General features: G+C 37.7%; 1 protein-coding gene, 1 long non-coding RNA gene and 1 pseudogene across 2 annotated transcripts; all 3 read right to left on the bottom strand.

Annotated features, from left to right (window-relative positions):
- Nucleotides 1-3,488: 3,488 nt before the first annotated feature.
- Nucleotides 3,489-6,061, bottom strand: LOC127517787 (phosphatidate cytidylyltransferase 2-like). The gene is made up of 4 exons (XM_051903874.1): nt 5,932-6,061; nt 5,254-5,571; nt 4,820-4,914; nt 3,489-4,461 (listed from the first exon to the last, which is right to left on the bottom strand). Exons 1-4 carry the CDS (start codon nt 6,059-6,061, stop codon nt 3,718-3,720), a joined length of 1,287 nt encoding a protein of 428 aa, XP_051759834.1. The 3' UTR covers nt 3,489-3,717.
- A 3,090-nt stretch (nt 6,062-9,151) lies between these two features.
- On the bottom strand, nt 9,152-12,502 carry LOC127517713 (uncharacterized). The gene is made up of 4 exons (XR_007931358.1): nt 12,311-12,502; nt 10,309-10,345; nt 9,406-9,479; nt 9,152-9,323 (listed from the first exon to the last, which is right to left on the bottom strand). It is a non-coding gene; the product is annotated as an uncharacterized LOC127517713 (long non-coding RNA).
- Nucleotides 12,503-15,591: 3,089 nt separating this feature from the next.
- LOC127517788 (phosphatidate cytidylyltransferase 2-like) lies at nt 15,592-18,944 on the bottom strand (annotated as a pseudogene).
- Between the last annotated feature and the right edge of the window lie 5,468 nt (nt 18,945-24,412).

Here is a 24,412-nt window from a genome sequence, read left to right on the forward strand (position 1 = left end):
TCATACTCAAATCCTATTTTTTATCCTAGTTGTATTATATAGACAAAAAAATATGATCTTTCTATCATCTGGTTTGTTTGTAATAAAGGTCCTAAGATGTAAGGGATAATGTACATCTAGCTTGTTACTTTATAATCCATTACAATGTACAAAACAATCGCCCTGGCAACACGAGTAGTCATTTTCAATAGTCGCTAAGCAGACGCAAGATGGCGCCAGTGAGTCGCTTTGTTATACAGCAGTTTGTTATACAGCTTCGTTGTTATTGACGATAGTCATTATCAGAAAATATCAAACCTCTGAATGTTTAAGAATGTCAATAGAAAACTGTATGCATGCTGTTTGTGATACCTTAAAATATGAGCTTTAAGTAATAAAATGATTAACATCTCTTTCTATCTCTTATGGACACATTAAGAAAGAGAAAAGCTGCATATACTACGAAAAGATTAATAAAACGTTAGGTTTAAAAGCTAGATTTTTATTTATTTTTATTTTTGTTCATATTTTAACAGGCTGGCAATCCAAATTAGCCATGCAGCTTCACCACAGTATATAGCTAGCTGTTTGAAATAATGTGACTACCTTTGTGGATGCGATGTCTCATAAAATTTGATGTTATCGTTCCGGTGTCTCTAATTGGTTTCCCACATTCTGTGCATCTAGCCGATCTGACATGATGATAAACCCAAACGAAAGAATATAAGGCACAGTGGCTCCCGTCATGTTTCATTGGACTCATGACAATTCAGAGTTTACGCGCAATACACGGACATACGTAATCAAATTCTATGACAAGAGTCCAATCTACCACGACACGTAGGGAAATATCTGTGATGCAGGTATTATAAAACCATTCAAACACAACACAATTTTTTTTATTTATTATATCAGTAGTTAAGGGCAAAAGACTTGTCTTTTGTGTCAAGTCAAGTCTGAAGTCATTTCAGGTCGAGTCCAAGTCAAGTCTGAAGTCGTTTAAAAATGCGACTGGAGTCCGAGTCACTAACTTGAGTGCCCATCTCTGACTAGTGGAGCTGGAGGATAGAGGTGGTTACCTAGAGCAAGAGAGTGTCCATTAGGGCTATTACACCAGGCCTTCAATTATGTAGCTATTTAGAAGGAAAGACAGACTTGACCTTATCAATGTTGAGATGATTCCTCCGTTCCCATTACCAAGAGGAACATGCCACTTAGTTGAACAAGTAGCTGGCTGCAGAATCACAAATTGCAAAAGAAACACCCCAAAGTTTCCTCATGTGTGCTTGACTTGAGGCAGAAAATTCTCTTTGTGTCACAAGAAGGTGAGTCAGAGTTGAAACATGACCCAGCACTTGTGCAGAATATGTTCCTTCACACTGTGTTAACCGCTTTACAAAATGAAGTCAGAATTGCGAGGGGAAAAAAAAAGTAAAATTGTGTGTTTATATCTTGCCTTTCTGACTTCATATAAACTTACAATTGTTAGTTATAAAGTCAGAACTGTGTGATTTTGAGAAAAGAAAATGTGAGATTTAAACTTGCAATTCTGAGAAATAAAGTCAGAATTGCAGTTTATAGTTTATATCTCACAACTCTGACATTTTCTTGCAATTTTAAGACAATGTCAGAATTGTGAGCTGACTTTTTTTCCCTCAGAATTGGACTTTATAACTTGCAATTGCGTGTTTATCTCATAATTCTGAGAAAATAAGTCAGAATTGCAAGATGTGCTCTAAATTCGCAATTGCAAGAAAAAAGTCTGAATTGTGTGATGTAAACTCACAATTGTGAGAAAAAGTCAGAGTTGTGAGATTTACACAACTCGGAATTCCAAGAAAAAAATCAGCATTGCGAGTTTATATCCCGCAATTCTGACTTTATTAACTCACAATTATGAGTTTTTATCCCGCAATTCTGACATTAGCCCTAAAGCTCACAATTGTGAGTTTATATCATGCAATTCTGTGAAAAAAGGTCAGAATCGCAAGATGTAAACTGTGACTGTGAGAAATGTGAGAAGTTAGTTATCGCGGTTCTTTTAAATTGTTTTTGTTCCATGGCAGAAACAGGCTTCAGTAGTCTAGGACCAGCACTGCTTTGATTATAAAGGGAGCACTCTCTGAACACTTTCTAGGCTCTATATAATCTATACAGAATTTGAATAAAAGTTTGCTTTTGCTTAAAAGTCATGCTTCTAAGAGGACTTTTTTTCTGAAACGTTTGTGTGACATTCATCTAACATCATAAATGTTCCTACTTGTTTCAGAATGTCCATAGAACATTCAAAAGTAACATTCCCATAATGTTTGCATTGCAAAAAATATAAATTGGAATGTTCCCTTAACATTTGTATAACCAAGAAATTAAAAATAAATAAATAAATAAAATTAAAATAAAAAACTGGACATTTTGAGTGTTCAGAAATAGTTTTAATAATTTAATGGGAACATTAGCAAAATCTAAAAAATAATAACAAATAATTACTGTAACAACAACGCTGCAGTTACTGCAATGTATAGTATACTGCAAGCAGTATTGCTCTAACTTTGTATAACATACTTGCAAATGCATTTTTTTTTTTTTCTTGTAGAGCATCCTGGAATCTTTGCCCTTTTCAAAGATGGAGGCCATGAAAAGAGGCTCATCTTACAGCTCAAGTTCAAGCCCAAGTTCCAATGAACTGTGTCTTCCTGCATCCTCAGAAATGGTTAGAAAAGACCTTATAATAATCACAGTTTTATAATTGGTAGGTCACATTTTATATTAGGTGGCCTTAACTACTATATATTTAACCAACTGATACAATTTACTTACTATGTACTGTACATACATGTTATACGTTGCAATTACATTTAAAGTCCATAATAGTCTGCAGTACAGATGGTAGGCTGTAGTCCTGAAGCTGGAAGAGATCAGATGGCTCACAGTTCACTGTGGAAGTGTTGAGAGTGGCTATTTTAACTCCAGTTAAAACACACAGAGTAAGAGTAAACTGTTGCCATGCAGGACAGTAGTATTACAACACAACTGTAACACAGTTCGTAGAACAGGGAAGGAGGAGGCGGGAACCAGCGAACATTCAACAACTTTTTAATCGTATAAAATTAACAAACAACAAAACAAAGTAAAAAAGTAAAAGCGGGGGTAAGGACAGACGAGGTGAGAGAAAAGAAGACGGAAGCATCAGGAGCGACAGAGACGAGAGAGGGAAAAAAACCTCTAAAGATAAATAGTCCAGGCCTGGTCCTCTCTCATCCTTCACTGTTGTCGCTCCTCCATTTATGCTTCCGGAGCTCCTCCGTGAGAAACTCGAGACGTACGGCGCGCAGGTGGCGCTCATCATCGATCACGCCACTGGCCTTGCCCCGTTCTCACGGCTCTCGCCCTCGTCCTGCTTGCCACATACCCCCATCGCCCCTCAAGAGCTGGGGAGGACTCCCAAGACTGCGCCGTACTCCCCCCTTCCGGGGGGACCTATCATGGCAGCCGCAGCACCTGGGGGTATGGACAGACGAGGTGAGAGAAAAGGAGACGGAAGCATCAGGAGCGACAGAGATGAGAGAGGGAAAAAAAAACTCCAGGCCTGGTCCTCTCTCGTCCTTCACTGTCGTCGCTCCTCCTTTTATGCTCCGTGAGAAACTAGATGGTGCGGCTCGCAGGTGGCGCTCATCATCAATCATGCCACCGGCCTCGCCCTGTTCTCACGGCTCTCGCTATGTCTTATTAAGAGACAACTTAAAGGCTGCGACTGAGAATGAATCCAAACATGCAATCGATTATGTTATTACAAATAATACTGGAGATTGGCGCAATAAACCAGATCATCTCCTCAAAAAGGTTTTGAATGATTAAGTCCGAGTGAATCGCCACAATCAGCACGGTCAAATGAGTCCAGATGAACATGCAGAATGGCAGGCGATAGAGTTTCTTCACCACACTCAAAACAATCATGCAGAATCCTACGAGGTACAGGGCAAAGGGAATGAAGTGATGGTATTTGCTGAGCATGTGTACACACTCCTCCCTCTGCACCAGGGTGAAAAAATAATCTGTGATCTTTTCCTCATAGAAGAAGTAGCTCACGCACAGCAGGAAGTACAAGCTTAGGGTTCTGAACCATGGCATGTGGTAACAGTGATAGACTCTGTAACCAGTTGTGATGATCTGATGGAAGCACTTGATCAGAAACGGCATCATCATCAGAGCCATCGGACCCAGATAAACAATAAAGATGAAGAAGAACGAGGAGATCATAGCTGGAGTGAGAATCTCCCATGTGTATCTCTCCCACCAGTTCTTCAATCGTAAGGAAAGGCCTGAGAGGATTTTGTTGAGAACCTCTGGTGTGTCATCGGCAGGAACGGGAACTTCAGGAACCTCGGAGTCTGATTTAGTCTCATTGTCCGAGGCTCCATCTCTCTCCTTATCCTCCGAGTGCTGATGTTGCAGCTCCAATTGAAGAGGTTCAGAATAACCCTCCTAGAAGAAAGACAATTCTGATGATGGTTAGATGGAGACAGACATGTCAGTTTTCATAAATTAAATTCTAAGCATGTAAAGCAGGGGTGTCCAATCCTGCTCCTGGAGGGCCACTCCAACACACCTGCTTGGAAGTTTTTAATGATCCTAAAGACCTTTATTAGCTGGTTCAGGTGTGTTTAATTAGGACTAGAGCTAAACTCTGCTAGATAATGGTTGATTGCACACCCCTAATGTAGAGCATGTCTGATGGGTCAAGTGTTCTAAATTGTTAACATACAGTACATATAAGAATATACAAATATAAGACAGGGAAAATAATTTACTATACAAATAATTTAAGTAAAAAAGAACTCACCTTTAGGCCATCATCCAAGCGAATCCCTGAATAAATGGTTTCAAAGCCGCCTTCAGTTAGCTGAATGCTGATTTTGTCGCTGCAAGCGTTGATGTCTGTTCAAAGAAAAATAAGAGAGTTGTTGACGTGAAATGTCAAGCGGTGTCCTGCAGAGTGACATAATTCTAAAACTTTTAAAACAACATTTATCTAATTCATATATTAATTGAGATACTACATTGGATAGTTATGCTTTTAGAAATTAATTTGTCACATTACAGGACTATTTATGTAATAAAAAATATTTTTCTCAGTGTAAAATACAACTTCATACATACAAATTGAAATTAAATCTTGTTGATTGTTAAAAAAAGTGTATTTAATTCAATTCAATTGTATCAATTCTTGTATCAAACGTGTGTTGAGTTATGTTAGGGTTGTGGTAGCAAACTGACCCATTATTGTTTCCTCATCATCCTTCAGCTGGCTTGACTGAGGTGCCACAGTGTCCACTGCTGGATTATCCGAAGCTTGTGGGACGTCGACTCTACAGTCTGACACAGCAGAGACTGGAACCTGGGGGATGTCGATTGATTTGACATTAAACTCACACATGACACTGTTGAGAGCATGGAGGACCTCAGCACTCCATTCAGATGCATCACCAACAAAATCATAAAAGGCGTCATCATCATCAATTTTAGGGGGACTGGTGGGTTCTTCTTCAGTATGGAGGACTTCTGGGCCACTGGTGGTATGCTGAGAAGTCTGACCTAAAGAGGGTAATGACATCAACATAACCATATAAATAAATACTGCCGCTAAGCTTGCTATAAATTGTGGCATTCTCACAGGACACATTCTTGCTTTTCACTAAAAACAGTTAAACATGCCTTGAGGCCCCTATATTAAGTTCCATTAGTGAATTCTGTAGTAAAATTTCAGTTTTTAATTCATGCTTGTGCATATACATTGATTGTATTGTTTCAAATTAAGTTACAGATTAACTTACAGACTTCGACTGTGGCCCTAAATTTTTTACTGTCTTCCAAAACATAAAAATGTAAAGCCCTGTGCAGACACTAAGTGTTACATATTCTCATAACATGGACATTTATTTCATTTAGGCCTACCATCAGTACTACCCACGGGTAGTAGATCACTCTGGTCAACTTTTTCATCCTGAACTGAGTAGGTGTTCTTGACTTCTCTCCTTTCTCTCAGAAGTAAAGCAGTTAGTCCCAGTAAGGTAAGTAGTACCATTTTGAATGTGGTAACTACCGTAAGCTGCCAGATGTGCAAATGAGTATCACTTTACTGAGCAACTAGCAACAAGATGTGCAAAGTGAGAATCCACGTATGAAGCTGCAAGATCTGCAAAGTAACACTAGAACTAGAACACTAGAACTGATGCAGATTGAGTGTGAGTCTGTTTATGTCAGCATATTGCTGTGACGTCACATTCTAAATGACATTCCAAAGCTGCTGCAAGAGCGCTGTTGGTGAGTCCCTACCTGATTGGTCCGTTTTGCAATATGGGCGGGGCGTCTGCGTTATTTAGGAAAATCATCATACCCTTGTCTGTTTGTTGAATCAATGCTTATTTATTAATTGGTGCCGATTTCAGTCGTCCTCAGGTAAGAATTATGGTCTAATATTGTCTTTTGCGTTGTAAATTATTTATGTGGTGTAACTTTGGAGAGCGTCAAAGGTTTTTATTTACAACGTGTTTTTACAGCGTTGAACAACGTAAACAAAATGTAGACGATGTACATTAGTCGAAGTAAGACATTCGTTGTGCAGTGTAAACAGCTTCACTGATCATTACGGAAATGTGTGTGAGATCGCGATGAACTTAGATGTGACAGCTTTTTACAGCAGGCAGTGCCAAGTTGCGTGGGTCTCCCTTGCTCTCAGAGGATTAGCCTATCTATGTGTAATGTAAACATGACGGTAATTTACTGTCTTTAAATATTTTTACAACATGCAAATGTGAATGCGGATTCAACATTTTATGAGTTATGTTGTTGTAATAACGTTAGTTAATGGTTTAATTTTTTTAAATTAATGTTTCGGCTCAGGCATCATGCCGTGCGACAGCAGAAAACGGAAAAAGCGCCAAGAACGTGAAGTAAAAGAACAAGAAGTTAGCCTGTGTATTTTTGTAATATTTTAAGTTCTTATTCAGTCTTAAGAAACCATGGAAAATAACAAAAACAATACTCTATATTCAAAATTACTCCACTGTTTCGTTAGAAATGCCCATGATTAAATGTACTTTTCAAGTTGTCAGTACACATCAATAGCTTAATCTAAACAATACGTGTTTTATATGTAGAAGAAATAAACATTCCTATTTAGTCGTGTAAGCTGTCGTCTGACTTCTGTCAGTGCTTTAAAAACAAGTCCATTAGTCTAAAGTTTGCATATTTAGAGAATTATTGATGCATTTTATTGAGAAAACTATATTTGTCATGCTTTAGGTTTGTAAATCGCGCATTTGGATAATCATTTCAGCTGTACGTGTTATAACTTTTTCTGACAGCTAGATGGTGCCAGAGCATTACTTTCAGCTATCTGTCAACCAAAATTTGGACTTAATCTTCCTTAATTGCTCACTGCCAGTTTGATGTTTTGTTTGTCAGTCTTTATTCATTTATACTTGTTAAATGATTAATATACTGAAAATCATTGTAATAAATACTAATATTATTTGAAATCAACTGACACTGTATGTTGTTTGTTGACTGCGAAACTGCACTGAAAGAACAGGGATGGGGTCAGTCATTTTGGGGGTTTTATGAGCGTTTTATTAAGGCCTTTTTCCAAATTAATTGTTATTTATGAATCTGTATGATATGAAAGTATTTTTATAACATCTGCCAAATAGGACTGAAGCATAGGGACTAAAGGCGTTACACAGTGCTTAGAGGTGTTGCAGGTGTGCCTACAAGTAACCTTTGTGTTTCAGATGTCAGAATACCATGGCCACTCTCATCACCACCTACAACTAACCCTCGCTGTGCCGAAGTTAGACTATGGCTCCCAAAACACCACCTTCAAGAAATCTTTTTAAGATGTTTGAAAACATTCCTGATCATACTTTTCAGGAGTACTGCAATTCTGGAGGCAATGCTGGGATAGATGTTAGACGGTTCATCCCCCTTGATCAGCAGGAACTGCCTAGCAACATTCATCCCTTAACTACCCAGTTGTAGAGCAGTTTAGTAAAGTGACAAGGCAGAACTAAACAACCCTCCGTAGGTAGCTAGACCGTCCCATTTAACAACGCTCAATCCGACCTTCACGGGCTTCTTATAAGAAATGTGTAGAAAAATTACACAATGTGTAACACTCTAATTTTGTGTCAGTATTAACTAAAAATGTGTAGAAAAAAATAACCTCTTTTACACATATCCATGTGTAGTTTAAAAATTAACACAACTTGGGAATTTACTCGCAGCATTTAATACAATAGGTGTAGACTGATGTGCTTAACAAACTTAGTGGGTTTTTTTTGTTTTTGTTTTTTTATAACATGTCCGTTTATTAGATAATTGAACTGAACCAATAGCAACTAGGGACTTCGACTGAATAGAATCCAGTCAGCCCATAGTCTTTTAATGACAGCGACCATTTAGTTTTTACATCTATATTGTAATATACCATATCACTTAATTATGTTAATCTATTAATGGATTTCGCACGCAAAATTTCGCCAAGCAATGGTAACGTTAAATGTGACCGCTCCTGTGTATTGCACTCGGTTTACACAAAATGTCACCTGTAATGGCGTATTAAAAATGGTCTACTCCTTAGTGATTGTCTTAAGTAGTTGTAGTGGATTTGAAAGTTTGCTGAAATGATTGGCAATATGTGATAAGTGCTATGGAGCCATTGGTGCAGTGCAGGCTAGGTAACGTTAGCATACAATATATAAATATGCTAACTTTATAAGTGACTTTTGCATTATGTCTACAGTAAATGAACTAATCAGAAGATGGACCATTTTCTATTCAGTGAGTCTCACCAGATTGAATTTATTCAGGTAAGCATTGCAGTAAAACTCACTAATCATTAATTCATACCAAATCAATCATTCTAAACAACTGTAGTTTTTATTTTTGAATTCCATACTGTAAAAAATATTTTTTTTTAAATATATTTCAAAATATACAAAAAAAGGCCAAATAATCGCTAAAATATATTTCTAAAAATATTTTCAAATATATATACATAAATTTCTAAAAATATTTTTCAAAAGCATTTAAAAATATACTTTGCCCTACATTTTCAACCAAAGAAAATACATTCACATGTGACATTTGAAAAACTTTTATTTGTTGTCTATAACACGTGAACATTTGAATAAAAATCAGCAAGGAACATACTTTACAATGTTCAAAAAATATACAATATTACAATATATTCAAACAAATATAACTTTTTTGCTTTCAAGAAGTCTCCGTTTCCCCAGTTCAAATCCTCAAAGCCTCCTTGGACACATTTGGAAATCTCTTCTTGACTGCGAGACAAAAAATCAGTTTTTGTTTTTTAGTTAACTAAATGTTTCTAGTAAATTTTCCTTTCACCAAGTATTGACTTACCTATATGGCTGCCATGGTTTCCTCGTCAAGGGCACTTCTTCTCTCTCCACCACTGTCAGTTTTGCTCTTAGCTCCTACAAAAGACAAAACAGAGGGCATGCACATTATCTTCTGACTAGTTATGGATTTCCTGATATTTTTGTTTACACTGGAACTAAAACAATTACAGGTATACTGGATTTTAAAGATATTTAATGGGCATATTTTTGGACAGTACAGTAAAGAAACTGATGATTGCGGAGAGGTTGAATTAGCCTTTCTTTACACTTCTGCATTGCATTTTCACTTTTACAAATGAAGGGATAGTGGAATATCACAAAGGCACATTCATTTAAGCTAACTTAACTTAAAAGGGATAATCCACCCAAAAACAGAAATGATCTGTGATCTCTGTGAGCTCACACAAGAAGGTCAAAAACCAAACAAAGTGAACATGATGGTAATCCATATGACATCAGTTGACGAATCAATGTCTTCTGAAGTGAAACAATAGGTATATTTGAGAAATACTATTATGGTAAATTTGTGATGTGTGTTTTAAAGCTTGAGGAGTCATTTGGAAGCACAGACTTTAAAATATTAGTATTTTTCTAACACACACCTATTTCACTTCAACAAGGGTCATATTGACTACTGTTGTTTTTTTACTCTGTGGTTTTTGAAGCGTCGACCTTACACTTGCACTTACAGAGATGGATTATTTTCTAAAAATCATCATTTGAAAGTCATATTCTGAGAGTATTTTCATTTTTGGGTGAAGCACCTGTTCCAGACAGACAGAAACAGATATTAACAAAGACACAAGTGCAGAGAACATATCAATTCATAAATTACACAAATAAAATAATTAAATACTTTTAAAAAATTATTCTACTTCTTAAAGTGTCTCATGATCATTCTCACCTTGTTGCTGTTGCACAAACTATCTCCACTTCTGCTTCTGAAAATAAAAAGTACATACAGTAATGAATGACACATGTAAACCTGTAGGTGGTGACAAATACGCATCTTTTGTTACAATCGACTTATTGAATCACTGGCTCAACTGGTTCATCGAAAACAGCTTGTCATTCAGCAAAAAGTGAGCAAAAACTACGGTATTATATAACCTAGGCTATATTAAAAAAAAATTATAGAAAATTTGAGACAATGAAACGCCATTAATGCCAAACCAGCGTATGCCTGAAATCTAATAAGGAGCGAATAACGTGTGCCAAATTAACAAGTTTAGCAAAACATTTAAATTTAGCAATTAACTTACAGGCTCCACTATCAGTGACAGGATCACGTGAGCATCGTCGTTCAACAAGAGTACCCCGGGGATGAAGTGTTTTTGTAGGCCAACCCGGAAGTTAGTGGCGCACGGGTTCCCTCGATCGAAAGCCTATGCGTTTTTCCCATAGACTTTTGGAAAATCGCAAAAAATAAGCTCTGTGTTTAACAAAGGGTTATGACACACGTTTTGTCTATCAAGATAATCTTTACAAGTTAACACAACATTTATACATTTTGAAGCCTAAATAAAGTCGTCAGATATAAAAAGCTAACAGTAGGCTATAAACGGACTACAGCACACCATGGTCGCGGATCAACGTCACCACCACCAAGCTTCCTCAAACTTTATTTAAAAAACAACTTTATTTAAAAACATGCTTGCTGATTATGATCTGCGCTGTGTATGAATACTTATCCACTTTTTCCATAAGAAATGCTGTCCAAATGTCCTGTTTGTCATGATGACGTCTAAAGTCCCCGCCAAAGGAAGTAGTCCCTTTTGGCAATTTCTTAGCAACCGCTGTTTTTAAGACACAATAAAGGTTTAAAAAATCACAAGCGGGTTATAACTGGTGTGTTTTATGTCATAGATCAAAACGTGAAAATATTTAGAGGCTTTGTTAACCACAGACCTTATTTCAGGCGATTTAGCAAATACCCATTCAAAAAACCCATAGACTTTGGGGCGATGGAACCGGAAGTCCTAAAATGCTAACTCGCTTCCGGGTTTTGCCTACAAAAACACGTCATCCCTGAGGTACTCTATAGAGCTTGGCAAACTACGTCACTGCGCGTTGCATTTTGGGTAGTCGCCGCCATGTTTTAGGTCACGCTCAGGAGCGTACAATGACAACAAATACAAATCACCAAGTGAAAAAACGACTGTATTTACGTTAATTTTTTAAAGAGCTGCTTGTACTTGCTTAGAATAAATGGACTAATATTTGAATCTCTTGTGTTTCTCAGTCGAATCTCAGTCGTGTGGCCAGGAGACGATATACACACGCATAGAAATCATACTGCCGCCTTCTATCGTACCACACACAGGAGTGATTTCTCTATTGCAGTTTTTAATAACTAAGTGGTACCGATATATCTGCCAGATAAAATAATAAACACAATATAGATTGATCTCAGCCAGCATATCATCAAATCGCCCTTATTTCTTAATGTTAAAGCATTAAGGGATAACATAACAGCATGACCCTCTGTAATGCAGCTCTGAAATGAATTACATTGTGGAGTCGCTAGTAAGTTTTACTGGACTTAAATGGAACAAATGCATGATCTTACTGAGAGAAGCTGAACAATGAATCAAAGGTGTGCTGCTTTATGAACACAAACACTATACTATACAAACACTATACTAAAGCGTACTATACAGAAAAATTGGTGTGTGCAGAATTTGATCTTTTAATATCACTTATAGGTTACATTATGCGACGTTAAGCATTTTCTTTATAACGGTTTTATACGGATGAAAACGTTTTGTTCATATTCTGGGCTTTTGCTGTACATAGTTTTTATGCGAGGAAAACGTTTAACGTGAAATTAAACGCGTTGCGTTCAAATTCTGGGCCCAACTGCTTTTCTGCACATATTATGGTTTATTAGTATGATGTTTACTTACATTAAGCCACGTTAAGCGTTTTAGAATGTCCCGAAAATGGGACAAAATGGCGCTCCATTTCACATCCGTTTTCCACGCTGGTCAGTATATGCAGATAGTTTATAACACAGCCAGCGTTCACCATTCTAATATGTTTTTAACTGTAATATAAATTTTAATATCTACTACTACTTCCCAGTCTCTACTGTACTGTCGGTGACCTAAAGTCCCAGAATGCATTGCGTTGCTGACGTCACGTTCACAGACTCTATAGCAAGCGGCACGGTCTCCCAAACACTCTACAGCTGAAATTTAAAAAAATATTAAACATTTTGTGTGTAACGTTAGTTTTCGCTAGTGTCCAAATTAAAAACAACTAACGTTAAAACGGAAATCTAAACATCTCAGATGCGTCTCATGTGAGCAAATGAAACCAACAGGACATTAAATTGACAAATAAAGTTAAAAAAAAACCTTGACAATACAAAACATTATGCATCCAAAGTAGCAATTAACATTACATATGTGAAAAATGATGACTAAAAATACATTTATAACTCACCTTTTCCTCCGAGAACTCCCGATTACCGACCGTTACAGATCAAAGTGACGCGCATGCGCAGTACTCAAAGTCCGTGAACGCTGCTAGTGGTTTCCAATTCAAATTACATCAAAGTTATTAACATCGTACATCTAACGATTTTATTCATCTATTCGTTTTTTTGACGTGCATTTAAATGCTATATTATACTGACATTAAATTACAAATAATTAATTAAATAAATAAAGTAATTAATGAATAATAGATTAAAATACACATTTGTTAGGGTGTTTCTAATAAAGGCTGGGGATCAAGTGTCATGATCACCCTGTATTTTTTGGGAAGATCATGTGAACAAAATTGGTCAATGTGGAAAATATGGGGAAATTCATGTGTTTTTTTTTTTTTTTTTTTTTTTTCTGTAAGTGTTTAAAATTCTTCTAACATTTAATGGAATGTAGTTTTGATCGCAATTCTTTCTTCCACCCACATTTGCATTGTCGACTGTAAGATTGGAAATGTATTTTCTTGCGCCCTGAAATATATTTTTAAATATAAATGCATTTTCTTGCCCCTGAAATACATTTTTAAATATATTTTAAGTATATGAAGGTTGAAACAATATATATTTTCAGTTTCAAAAATATATTTCATTGAACTTCACTGTTCACAACATATTATTACCATATATTATATATATATATATATATATATATATATATATATATATATATATATATATATATATATATATATTATTATTATTATTATTATATATTTTTATTATTTTTATTTATTTTTTTTTACCGTATTTTGATATAGGTTCAAGAGTCCCACCTGACCAGGAAGATGCCTAATATGATTTCAGCATATCAGCGCACAGGTGGGTTAACTACTGAGGGAAAGAAAAATCATCACATGGTGACTTCTTGCATGTGTCCTACTGTGCATTTATCTCAAACAGCTATCCCTTCACTGCAGACAAGCTGAAATGGGCCAAATTTCTTGATTACAGTCTTTACGTCTATGAATCATTTGAAGAGAAATAAAGCGATGTAAGTATTAAAATGTAATTGGCATAATTTACCATATTTTACCATGACTAATATCGATCTAGCTTACTGCAGTGTGCAACAAGTGTCTCATAGCAGCCGCCGAGTGAACGCACGAGTAGCACTATAACAACTTTCAACACACAAATGTATCTAATATGATAAACAGCGCCGCTTTACCCTATGATCTTCATAGATGAATTGGGACACAGCTATAGTCACTTTGAAACACTGCGGTAAAGATGGATGCTCTGCGAAGCATTCAGGAAGAAATTGACAGAGGATGTAGCAAACATCTAGTCAGTCTTGTAATCATCTGTTACAAAGGGAACTAGTGGAGCTGGAGGATAGAGGCGGGTACCCAGAGCAAGAGATTGTTGATTCAGTTATTCAAGCCATTACACCAGGCCTTCAATTACGTAGCTATTTAGAAGGAAAGACCGATTTGACCTTACCAATGTTGCCAACATGCAAAAGAAACACCCCAAAGTTTCCTCATATGTGTGCTTGACTTGAGGCAGAAAATTTTCTTTGTCTCACAAGAAGACGAGTCAGGGTTGAAACATGACCCAGCACTTGTTCTGCATATGTTCCTTCACACTGTGTTCACCAGTTTACAAAATTAAGTCATAGACTCATAGAATTGCGAGGGAAAAAAAGGAAAATTTCGTGTTCATGTTTTTTTTCTTGTAGAGCGTCGTGGGATTTTTGCCCCTTTCAAAGATGGAAGCCATGAAAAGAGGCTCATCTTACAGCTCAAGTTCACGCCCAAGTTCCAATTAACTGTCTTCCTGCATCCTCAGAAATGGTTAGAAAAGACCTTATAATAATCACAATTTTATAGTTGGTAGGTCACATTTTATATTAGGTGGCCTTAACTACTATATATTTAACCAACTGATACAATTTACTTACTATGTACTGTACATACATGTTATACGTTGCAATTACATTTAAAGTATTTGCATTTAAATAACATTTGTAGTTACACAGTTAAATGTACCCCTATCATTAAATGTCACAGGACCAGTTGCACTCTCACAAGGTCAGAAGATATGTTTCCATCCACCTATTTTTATGCGCATTTTGGGATATTGCATAAAAACAATGCTGGATGGAAATGCCAAGATGCGCATAAATTCTAAAAATGTGCATAAAAAAGTTAGGCGCTCAATTGAGATGGATACATTTTTTTTTTTTTTTTTAAGTGATAAGACATGCATAAACACATTTACAAATAAATCCCTTGATGCGCAACAAAAAACTCATGTGACTTTGCCTCAACAGTGGTTATATAACTGGACTAACCAGCGTATTAGTTTCATTGCACAACATCTCAAATGTTGTTTTAGATATTTTGGAAAGTCTGTCATCAAAATGATTTGGTATAATTCCCTTAATAATTCCCCTTATAAATTATTTAAGAGTGCTTTATTTAAGGTATCCTAACCTAGTTAGGAGTAACAAAATGGCAGCAGAGAGGAGGAGACCACACACTTTCCAACACAGATATAATGTATTGAAGTTATGTATATGTATTATGTTATGTAGCATATATTATGAAATAATGACAGGGAGTTGATAAAACGATACAGGCTTGATCGTAAAGGTATTCTTTTTGTAACTGACCTTGTGAGAAATGTAATAACTTCTCCCACTCTACAAATCAGTGCTCTGACTGCAGTAATGAAAGTAATTATGAAATTGCTCTAGACCAGCAAACTGCCAAAATTTCTGTTTTTATAGAGTTGGTACCCCATAATAGTCCAGCCCATAATAGTCTGCAGTACAGATGGTAGGCTGTAGTCCTGAAGCTGGAAGAGATCAGATGGCTCACAGTTCACTGTGGAAGTGTTGAGAGTGGCTATTTTAACTCCAGTGGACACACAGAGGAAGAGTAAACTGTAGCCATGCAGGACAGTAGTATTACAACACAACTGTAACACAGTTCGTAGAACAGGGAAGGAGGAGGCGAGAACCAGCGAACATTCAACAACTTTTTAATCGTATAAAATTAACAAACAACAAAACGAAGTAAAAAAGTAAAAGCGGGGGTAAGGACAGATGAGGTGAGAGAAAAGAACACGGAAGCATCAGGAGCGACAGAGAGACGAGAGAGGGAAAAAAACCTCTAAAGATAAATAGTCCAGGCCTGGTCCTCTCTCATCCTTCACTGTTGTCGCTCCTCCATTTATGCTTCCGGAGCTCCTCCGTGAGAAACTCGAGACGTACGGCGCGCAGGTGGCGCTCATCATCAATCACGCCACCGGCCTCGCCCAATTCTCACGGCTCTCGCCCTCGTCCTGCTTGCCACATACCCCCATCGCCCCTCAAGAGCTGGGGAGGACTCCCAAGACTGCGCTCTACTCCCCCCCTCCAGGGGGACCTGTCAAGGCAGCCGCAGCACCTGGGGGTATGGACAGACGAGGTGAGAGAAAAGGAGACGGAAGCATCAGGAGCGACAGAGATGAGAGAGGGAAAAAAAGTCCAGGCCTGGTCCTCTCTCGTCCTTCACTGTCGTCGCTCCTCCTTTTATGCTCTCTGAGCTCATCCGTGAGAAACTCGAGACTGGTGCGGCGCACAGGTGGCGCTCATCATCAGTCACGCCACCGGCCTCGCCCTGTTCTCACGGCTCTCGCCCTCGTCCTGCTTGCCACAACAACACTGGAGTGGAAGCCGCCGATAAACCTTTCCCATGTCTTAAGAGACAACTTAAAGGCTGTGACTGAGAATGAATCCAAACATGCAATCGATTATGCTATTACAAATAATATTGGAGATTGGTGCAATAAACCAGATGATCTCCTCTAAAAGGTTTTGAATGATTAAGTCCGAGTGAATCGCCACAATCAGCACGGTCAAATGAGTCCAGATGAACATGCAGAATGGCAGGCGATAGAGTTTCTTCACCACACTCAAAACAACCATGCAGAACCCGACGAGGTACAGGGCAAAGGGAATGAAGTGATGGTATTTGCTGAGCATGTGTACACACTCCTCCCTCTGCACCAGGGTGAAAAAATAATCTGTGATCTTTTCCTCATAGAAGAAGTAGCTCACGCACAGCAGGAAGTACAAGCTTAGGGTTCTGAACCATGGCATGTGGTAACAGTGATAGACTCTGTAACCAGTTGTGATGATCTGATGGAAGAACTTGATCAGAAACGGCATCATCATCAGAGCCATCGGACCCAGATAAACAATAAAGATGAAGAAGAAGGAGGAGATCATAGCCGGAGTGAGAATCTCCCATGTGTATCTCTCCCACCAGATCTTCAATCGTAAGGAAAGGCCTGAGGGGACTTCATTGAGAACCTCTGGTGTGTCATCGGCAGGAACGGGAACTTCAGGAACCTCGGAGTCTGATTTAGTCTCATTGTCCGAGGCTCCATCTCTCTCCTTATCCTCCGAGTGCTGATGTTGCAGCTCCAATTGAAGAGGTTCAGAATAACCCTCCTAGAAGAAAGACAATTCTGATGATGGTTAGATGGAGACAGACATGTCAGTTTTCATAAATTAAATTCTAAGCATGTAAAGCAGGGGTGTCCAATCCTGCTCCTGGGGGGCCACTCCAACACACCTGCCTGGAAGTTTTTAATGATCCTAAAGACCTTTATTAGCTGGTTCAGGTGTGTTTAATTAGGACTAGAGCTAAACTCTGCTAGATAATGGTTGATTGCACACCCCTAATGTAGAGCATGTCTGATGGGTCAAGTGTTCTAAATTGTTAACATACAGTACGTATAAGAATATACAAATATAAGACAGGGAAAATAATTTACTATACAAATAATTTAAGTAAAAAAGAACTCACCTTTAGGCCACCATCCAAGCGAATCCCTGAATAAATGGTTCCAAAGCCGCCTTCAGTTAGCTGAATGCTGATTTTGTCGCTGCAAGCGTTGATGTCTGTTCAAAGAAAAATAAGAGTTGTTGACGTGAAATGTCAAGCGGTGTCCTGCAGAGTGACATAATTCTAAAACTTTTAAAACAACATTTATCTAATTCATACATTAATTGAGATACTACATTAAATAGTTATGCTTTTAGAAATTAATTTGTCACATTACAGGACTATTTATGTAATAAAAATATTTTTCTCAGTGTAAAATACAACTTCACTTCATACATACATACAAATTGAAATTAAATCTTGTTGATTGTTAAAAAAAGTTTATTTAATTCAATTCAATTGTATCAATTCTTGTATCAAACGTGTGTTGAGTTATGTTAGGGTTGTGGTAGCAAACTGACCCATTATTGTTTCCTCATCATCCTTCAGCTGGCTTGACTGAGGTGCCACAGTGTCCACTGCTGGATTATCCGAAGCTTGTGGGACGTCGACTCTACAGTCTGACACAGCAGAGACTGGAACCTGGGGGATGTCGATTGATTTGACATTAAACTCACACATGACACTGTTGAGAGCATGGAGGACCTCAGCACTCCATTCAGATGCATCACCAACAAAATCATAAAAGGCGTCATCATCATCAATTTTAGGGGGACTGGTGGGTTCTTCTTCAGTATGGAGGACTTCTGGGCCACTGGTGGTATGCTGAGAAGTCTGACCTAAAGAGGGTAATGACATCAACATAACCATATAAATAAATACTGCCGCTAAGCTTGCTATAAATTGTGGCATTCTCACAGGACACATTCTTGCTTTTCACTAAAAACAGTTAAACATGCCTTGAGGCCCCTATATTAAGTTCCATTAGTGAATTCTGTAGTAAAATTTCAGTTTTTAATTCATGCTTGTGCATATACATTGATTGTATTGTTTCAAATTAAGTTACAGATTAACTTACAGACTTCGACTGTGGCCCTAAATTTTTTACTATCTTCCAAAACATAAAAATGTAAAGCCCTGTGCAGACACTAAGTGTTACATATTCTCATAAGATGTACATTTATTTCATTTAGGCCTACCATCAGTACTACCCACAGGTAGTAGATCACTCTGGTCAAATTTTTCATCCTGAACTGAGTAGGTGTTCTTGACTTCTCTCCTTTCTCTCAGAAGTAAAGCAGTTAGTCCCAGTAAGGTAAATAGTACCATTTTGAATGTGGTAACTACCGTAAGCTGCCAGATGTGCAAATGAGTATCACTTTACTGAGCAACTAGCAACAAGATGTGCAAAGTGAGAATCCACGTATGAAGCTGCAAGATATGCAAAGTGAGAATCCACGTATGAAGCTGCAAGATCTGCAAAGTAACACTAGAACTAGAACACTAGAACTGATGCAGATTGAGTGTGAGTCTGTTTATGTCAGCATATTGCTGTGACGTCACATTTGAGCAAAGTGAGTCTGTTTATGTCAGCATATTGCTGTGACGTCACATTCTAAATGACATTCCAAAGCTGCTGCAAGAGCGCTGTTGGTGAGTCCCTACCTGATTGGTCCGTTTTGCAATATGGGCGGGGCGTCTGCGTTATTTAGGAAAATCATCATACCCTTGTCTGTTTGTTGAATCAATGCTTATTTATTAATTGGTGCCGATTTCAGTCGTCCTCAGGTAAGAATTATGGTCTAATATTGTCTTTTGCGTTGTAAATTATTTATGTGGTGTAACTTTGTAGAGCGTCAAAGGTTTTTATTTACAACGTGTTTTTACAGCGTTGAACAACGTAAACAAAATGTAGACGATGTACATTAGTCGAAGTAAGACATTCGTTGTGCAGTGTAAACAGCTTCACTGATTATTACGGAAATGTGTGTGAGATCGCGATGAACTTAGATGTGACAGCTTTTTACAGCAGGCAGTGCCAAGTTGCGTGGGTCTCCCTTGCTCTCAGAGGATTAGCCTATCTATGTGTAATGTAAACATGACGGTAATTTACTGTCTTTAAATATTTTTACAACATGCAAATGTGAATGCGGATTCAACATTTGATGAGTTATGTGGATTTTGTTGTAATAACGTTAGTTAATGGTTTAATTTTTTTTTTAAATTAATGTTTCGGCTCAGGCATCATGCCGTGCGACAGCAGAAAACAGAAAAAGCGCCAAGAACGTGAAGTAAAAGAGCAAGAAGTTAGCCTGTGTATTTTGTAATATTTTAAATTCTTATTCAGTCTCAAGAAACCATGAAACGAATTTATTAAAAAAAAAAATGCCCGTTAGAAATGGGCATCCAGTTTTGTTAGAAATGCCCATGTAATTTTCAAGTTGTCAGTACACATCAATAGCTTAATCAAAACAATACGTGTTTTATATGTAGAAGAAATAAACATGCCTATTTAGTCGTGTAAGCTGTCGTGTGACTCCTGTCAGTGCTTTAAAAACAATGTCCATTAGTCTAAAGTTTGCATATTTAGAGAATTATTGATGCATTTTCTTGAGAAAACTATATTTATCATGCTTTAGGTTTGTAAATCGCGCATTTGGATAATCATTTCAGCTGTGTGTTACAAATTTTTCTGACAGCTAGATGGTGCCAGAGCATTACTTTCAGCTATCTGTCAACCAAAATTTGGGTTTAATCTTCCTTAATTGCTCACTGCCAGTTGTCAGTCTTTATTAATTTATACTTGTTAAATGATTAATTTAAATTTTATATCAATATACTTAAAATCATTGTAATAAATACTAATATTTATTGAAATCAACTGACACTGTATGTTGTTTGTTGACTGCGAAACTGCTCTGAAAGAACAGGGATGGGGTCAGTCATTTTGGGGGTTTTATGAGCATTTTATTAAGGCATTTTTCCAAATTAATTGTTATTTATGAATCTTGTATGACATGAAAGTATTTTTATAACACCTGCCAAATAGGACTGAAGGCATATTTGAACGTTACACAGTGCTTAGAGGTGTTGCAGGTGTGCCTACAACAAGTAACCTTTGTGTTTCAGATGTCAGAATACCATGGCCACTCTCAGCACCTACAACTAACCCTCTGTGTGCTGAAGTTGGACTATGGCTCCCAAAACACCACCTTCAAGAAATCTTTTTAAGATGTTTGAAGACATTCCTGACCATTATGCGTCATGCAGAGAAGAAGTGATGCAGGTGAGTAGATTGTAGCAAAAACTGTTAAGTGTAAATGTGTTTTTCAATCATCATCAGTCATTTTCTCAAGTGCATTTCATATTCATAAGGTGTTTTCTTAATTTTCTTATATTTCTAAACTTCCTTATTTGTTATTTTGGTATCATTGATATACTATTGTAGATGTTTTTAATATTTTGAATTAGATTTTATTTTTCTATTTTCTGTTTTCATTTTAATTTTAGTTAAAGTTTTAGTAATTTTATTGTTTGTTTGTTGTTGTTTTTTTGTTGTTGTTGTTTTTTTCTTTTGTCATTTTATTAGATTTTTTATGGGACCATACAGTTATTTATTTTTTATTTATTCATTTTAGTTTGTTTAGTTGTAGTTATGTACTTAGTTTTTCATACATGTTTTATATGTAATTTAATAATATCTGTGATTTCTGCTTTGCCAAAAAATGATGATTCCATCAAAACTTCCTCTTAAACTTAAACTTTTTTTCTCTACCAGGACTGTGCTTAGCAGAACAGTCTTGGTGAGTGAAAACACTACGTTCTCCATCGGACTAAAAAAAAAAAAAACAGAGTTCTCCCAAACTTTTACAAGATCTCTCTTTATTTGCACCTCAAACCAGTCCAGTGCTTCAGAGGTGATTAATTATTAGTATTATATTGCTTGTATTATATTATAATACAATTATAATATGCGTATATACAAGCATCTTAAAGGAGGGTGGGTCAGAGCTCCTGTACCACATTCATGCTCTACTCCTCAAAGTCTGGGAAAAAGAAGAACTTCCCATCGAGCTCAGGAATGCCCTAATAGTGACCATATTCAAGAAGGGGGACAAGGCTGAATGTGGAAATTACAGGGGCATCTCGCTCCTGTCAACTACAGGCAGAGTCCTTGCTTGTGTTCTTGCAAACCGACTACTACCACTGTCTGAGGAAATACTCCCAGAATCACAATGTGGCTTCCATCCATCCAGAGGTACAGTAGACATGATTTTCACAGCACGGCAACTACAGGAAAAATGCTGTGAACAAAGGCAGCCTTTGTACATGGCCTTTATAGACCTGACAAAGGCTTTCGACACAGTAGACCGCTAGGCCCTGTGGAGCATACTATCAAGGTACGGCTGTCATGACAAGTATATTAGAATACTGAGGCTCCTACATGATGACATGTCAGTCACAGTGCTCAGCAATGGTGGCTCCGAGTCTGAGCCTTTTACAGTGGAAACGGGTGAAACAGGGATGCATTATTGCACCCACCCTGTTTGCCATCTTCATTGCAGCCATACTCCACCTCATTGGTGAAGAGCTGCCACAGGGGAATCCAATCATGTATAGAACTGATGGCAGACTCTTCAACCTTAACAGGTTCAAGGCCAAGAGTAAAGTCAACTACACCACCATTACAGAGCTTCAGTACGCGGACGATAACGTCATTGCTGCACACTCCGCAGAAGACCTTCAGGGCATCCTGAATGCTTTTTCCAAGGCGTACAGAGCCCTGGGCCTAAAATTAAACATCAAGAAAACCCAGGTCTTATATCAATCTCCACCTAACCAGCCAGCTACCCAGCCAACCATAAAAGTGGACAGCACCACTCTTGAAAACGTGAACCACTTCCCTTACCTCAGCAGCCTTTTTTCCACAAAAGCTGACATAGACATAGACATAGAGGTTAACCATCGCCTGAGTTGTGCCAGTGGAGCCTACGCCAGGCTCAGGAAAAGAGTCTTCGAAGACCGAGACCTATCAGCCCAAACAAAACTCCTGGTCTACAGAGCTGTTGTCCTCCCCACCCTGTTGTATGGAGCCGAATTGTGGACCACATACAGCAGGCACCTGAGAGCCATGGAACAATACCATCAAAGATCCTTACGAAAGATTCTGAGGATCAGCTGGGAGGACAGACGCACCAACATCAGCGTCTTGGAGGAAGCTAACGTGACCAGCATCACCACTACAATAATGCAGTACCAACTTCGTTGGACTGGCCATGTCATCCGAATGCCCAATACATGTCTCCCCAAACAGATCCTGTACTCCCAGCTGAAGGAAGGCAGTCGAGCAACTGGTGGGCAGAAGAAATGTTTTAAGGACAACATCAAGGCCATTCTGAAGAAATTCAATATTACATCGAGCAACTGGGAACACATTGCACTGGACAGAAGCTCCTGGAAGAAATCCTTGCAGGATGGTGCAGCACATCATGAAACAGAACTCCGCCATGCCGCAGAGACAAAGTGACAGCTTCGCAAGGAGAAAGACAAAAAGGCTCAACCACCATTAAAGATCACCACCCTCCCCTGCCCATACTGCACCAAAGTATGCTGATCGCGGATTGGCCTCTACAGCCATCTGAAGACCCACAAGTAGACCCAAAAGAGAGGACAGTCATACTCGCTTCGAGTGACTGCCGATGATTATATTATATTGAGTATGAATTAAAAAAAAAAGAAAAAAAGATGAGATTTCTAGAACCATATTAACATTAAACAAATGTGATCAGAACTTATTCAGAACTTATGCCTACACCTACAATTGACTGACTCCTTCAGGGATCTTTCAACACAGCTGAATTTGTAAGGATGAATGTAAGGGAACAATGTAACCTATATATATATATTTTTTTTTTCAGTTCAGATGTATCTGAATTGCATTTAATCATTATTTAAATTGTGTATTTGCATCTGTACACACTTAACTTCCCTCTTTGTTCTTTTATTAGTACTTAATAAAAACCATGAAGGACACACTGGACATACAAATAAAGGACATCTGCAAGAGAGAGACAGGGCTAAAAGAGGAGATTACAAATTTTCAGTCAAAGACATACTTTAAATGCCTGAGGATTGAAAAACTGTATACTTTTTCATCATTATTAAATGTTTAACAGATTAGTTCACTTTAGAATTAAAATTCCCAGACAATTTACTCACCCAAACGTCATCCAAGATGTTCATGTCTTTCTTCAGAAAAGAAAAAAGGGTTTTTGAGGAAAACATTCCAAGATTTTTCTTCATATAGTGGACTTCAACAGGGATCAACAGGTTGAAGGTCCAAATTGCAGTTTCAATGCAGCTTCAAAAGGCTCTACACAATCCCAGCTGAGGAATAAGGGTCTTATCTAGCAAAACAATCTGTCATTTTCTAAAAAAATAAATAAAAATGTATATACCTTTAACCACAAAAGCTTGTCTTGCTCTGAAAGAAAGACATGAACATCTTGGATGACATGGGGGTGAGTAAATTATCAGGAAATTTTAATTCTGAATTGAACAACTACTTTAAGCCTTTCTTTTGTGGATATTGTGAATAATGCAGTTTCATTATATAGGCTCTGATTGCCAGACACTGATTTTCAAGTTTTTTCAGGACTCGAAGGATGCGATCATGGAGGCGTTTGTTCTTCAGTTAGACACGGCCATTAATAAAGGGAACTAACTAATCTAAAATCTCTAAAACCTATGTGAATAGTTGTTGTTTTATTTCTGCACTTCAGTTTTCACACCAAACG

This window comes from Ctenopharyngodon idella, chromosome 8, assembly GCF_019924925.1.
Source record: "Ctenopharyngodon idella isolate HZGC_01 chromosome 8, HZGC01, whole genome shotgun sequence".
Classification (NCBI taxonomy): Eukaryota; Metazoa; Chordata; class Actinopteri; order Cypriniformes; family Xenocyprididae; genus Ctenopharyngodon; species Ctenopharyngodon idella.

Coding starts and splice junctions, on each gene's coding strand:
- LOC127517787 (XM_051903874.1), bottom strand. CDS start 6,061: ATGGTACTACTTACCTTACTGGGACTAACTGCTTTACTTCTGAGAGAA. Junction 4,915..5,253: donor TGATGAGGAAACAATAATGG/GTCAGTTTGCTA, acceptor TTCTTTGAACAG/ACATCAACGCTTGCAGCGAC. Junction 4,462..4,819: donor GCTTGGATGATGGCCTAAAG/GTGAGTTCTTTT, acceptor TCTTTCTTCTAG/GAGGGTTATTCTGAACCTCT.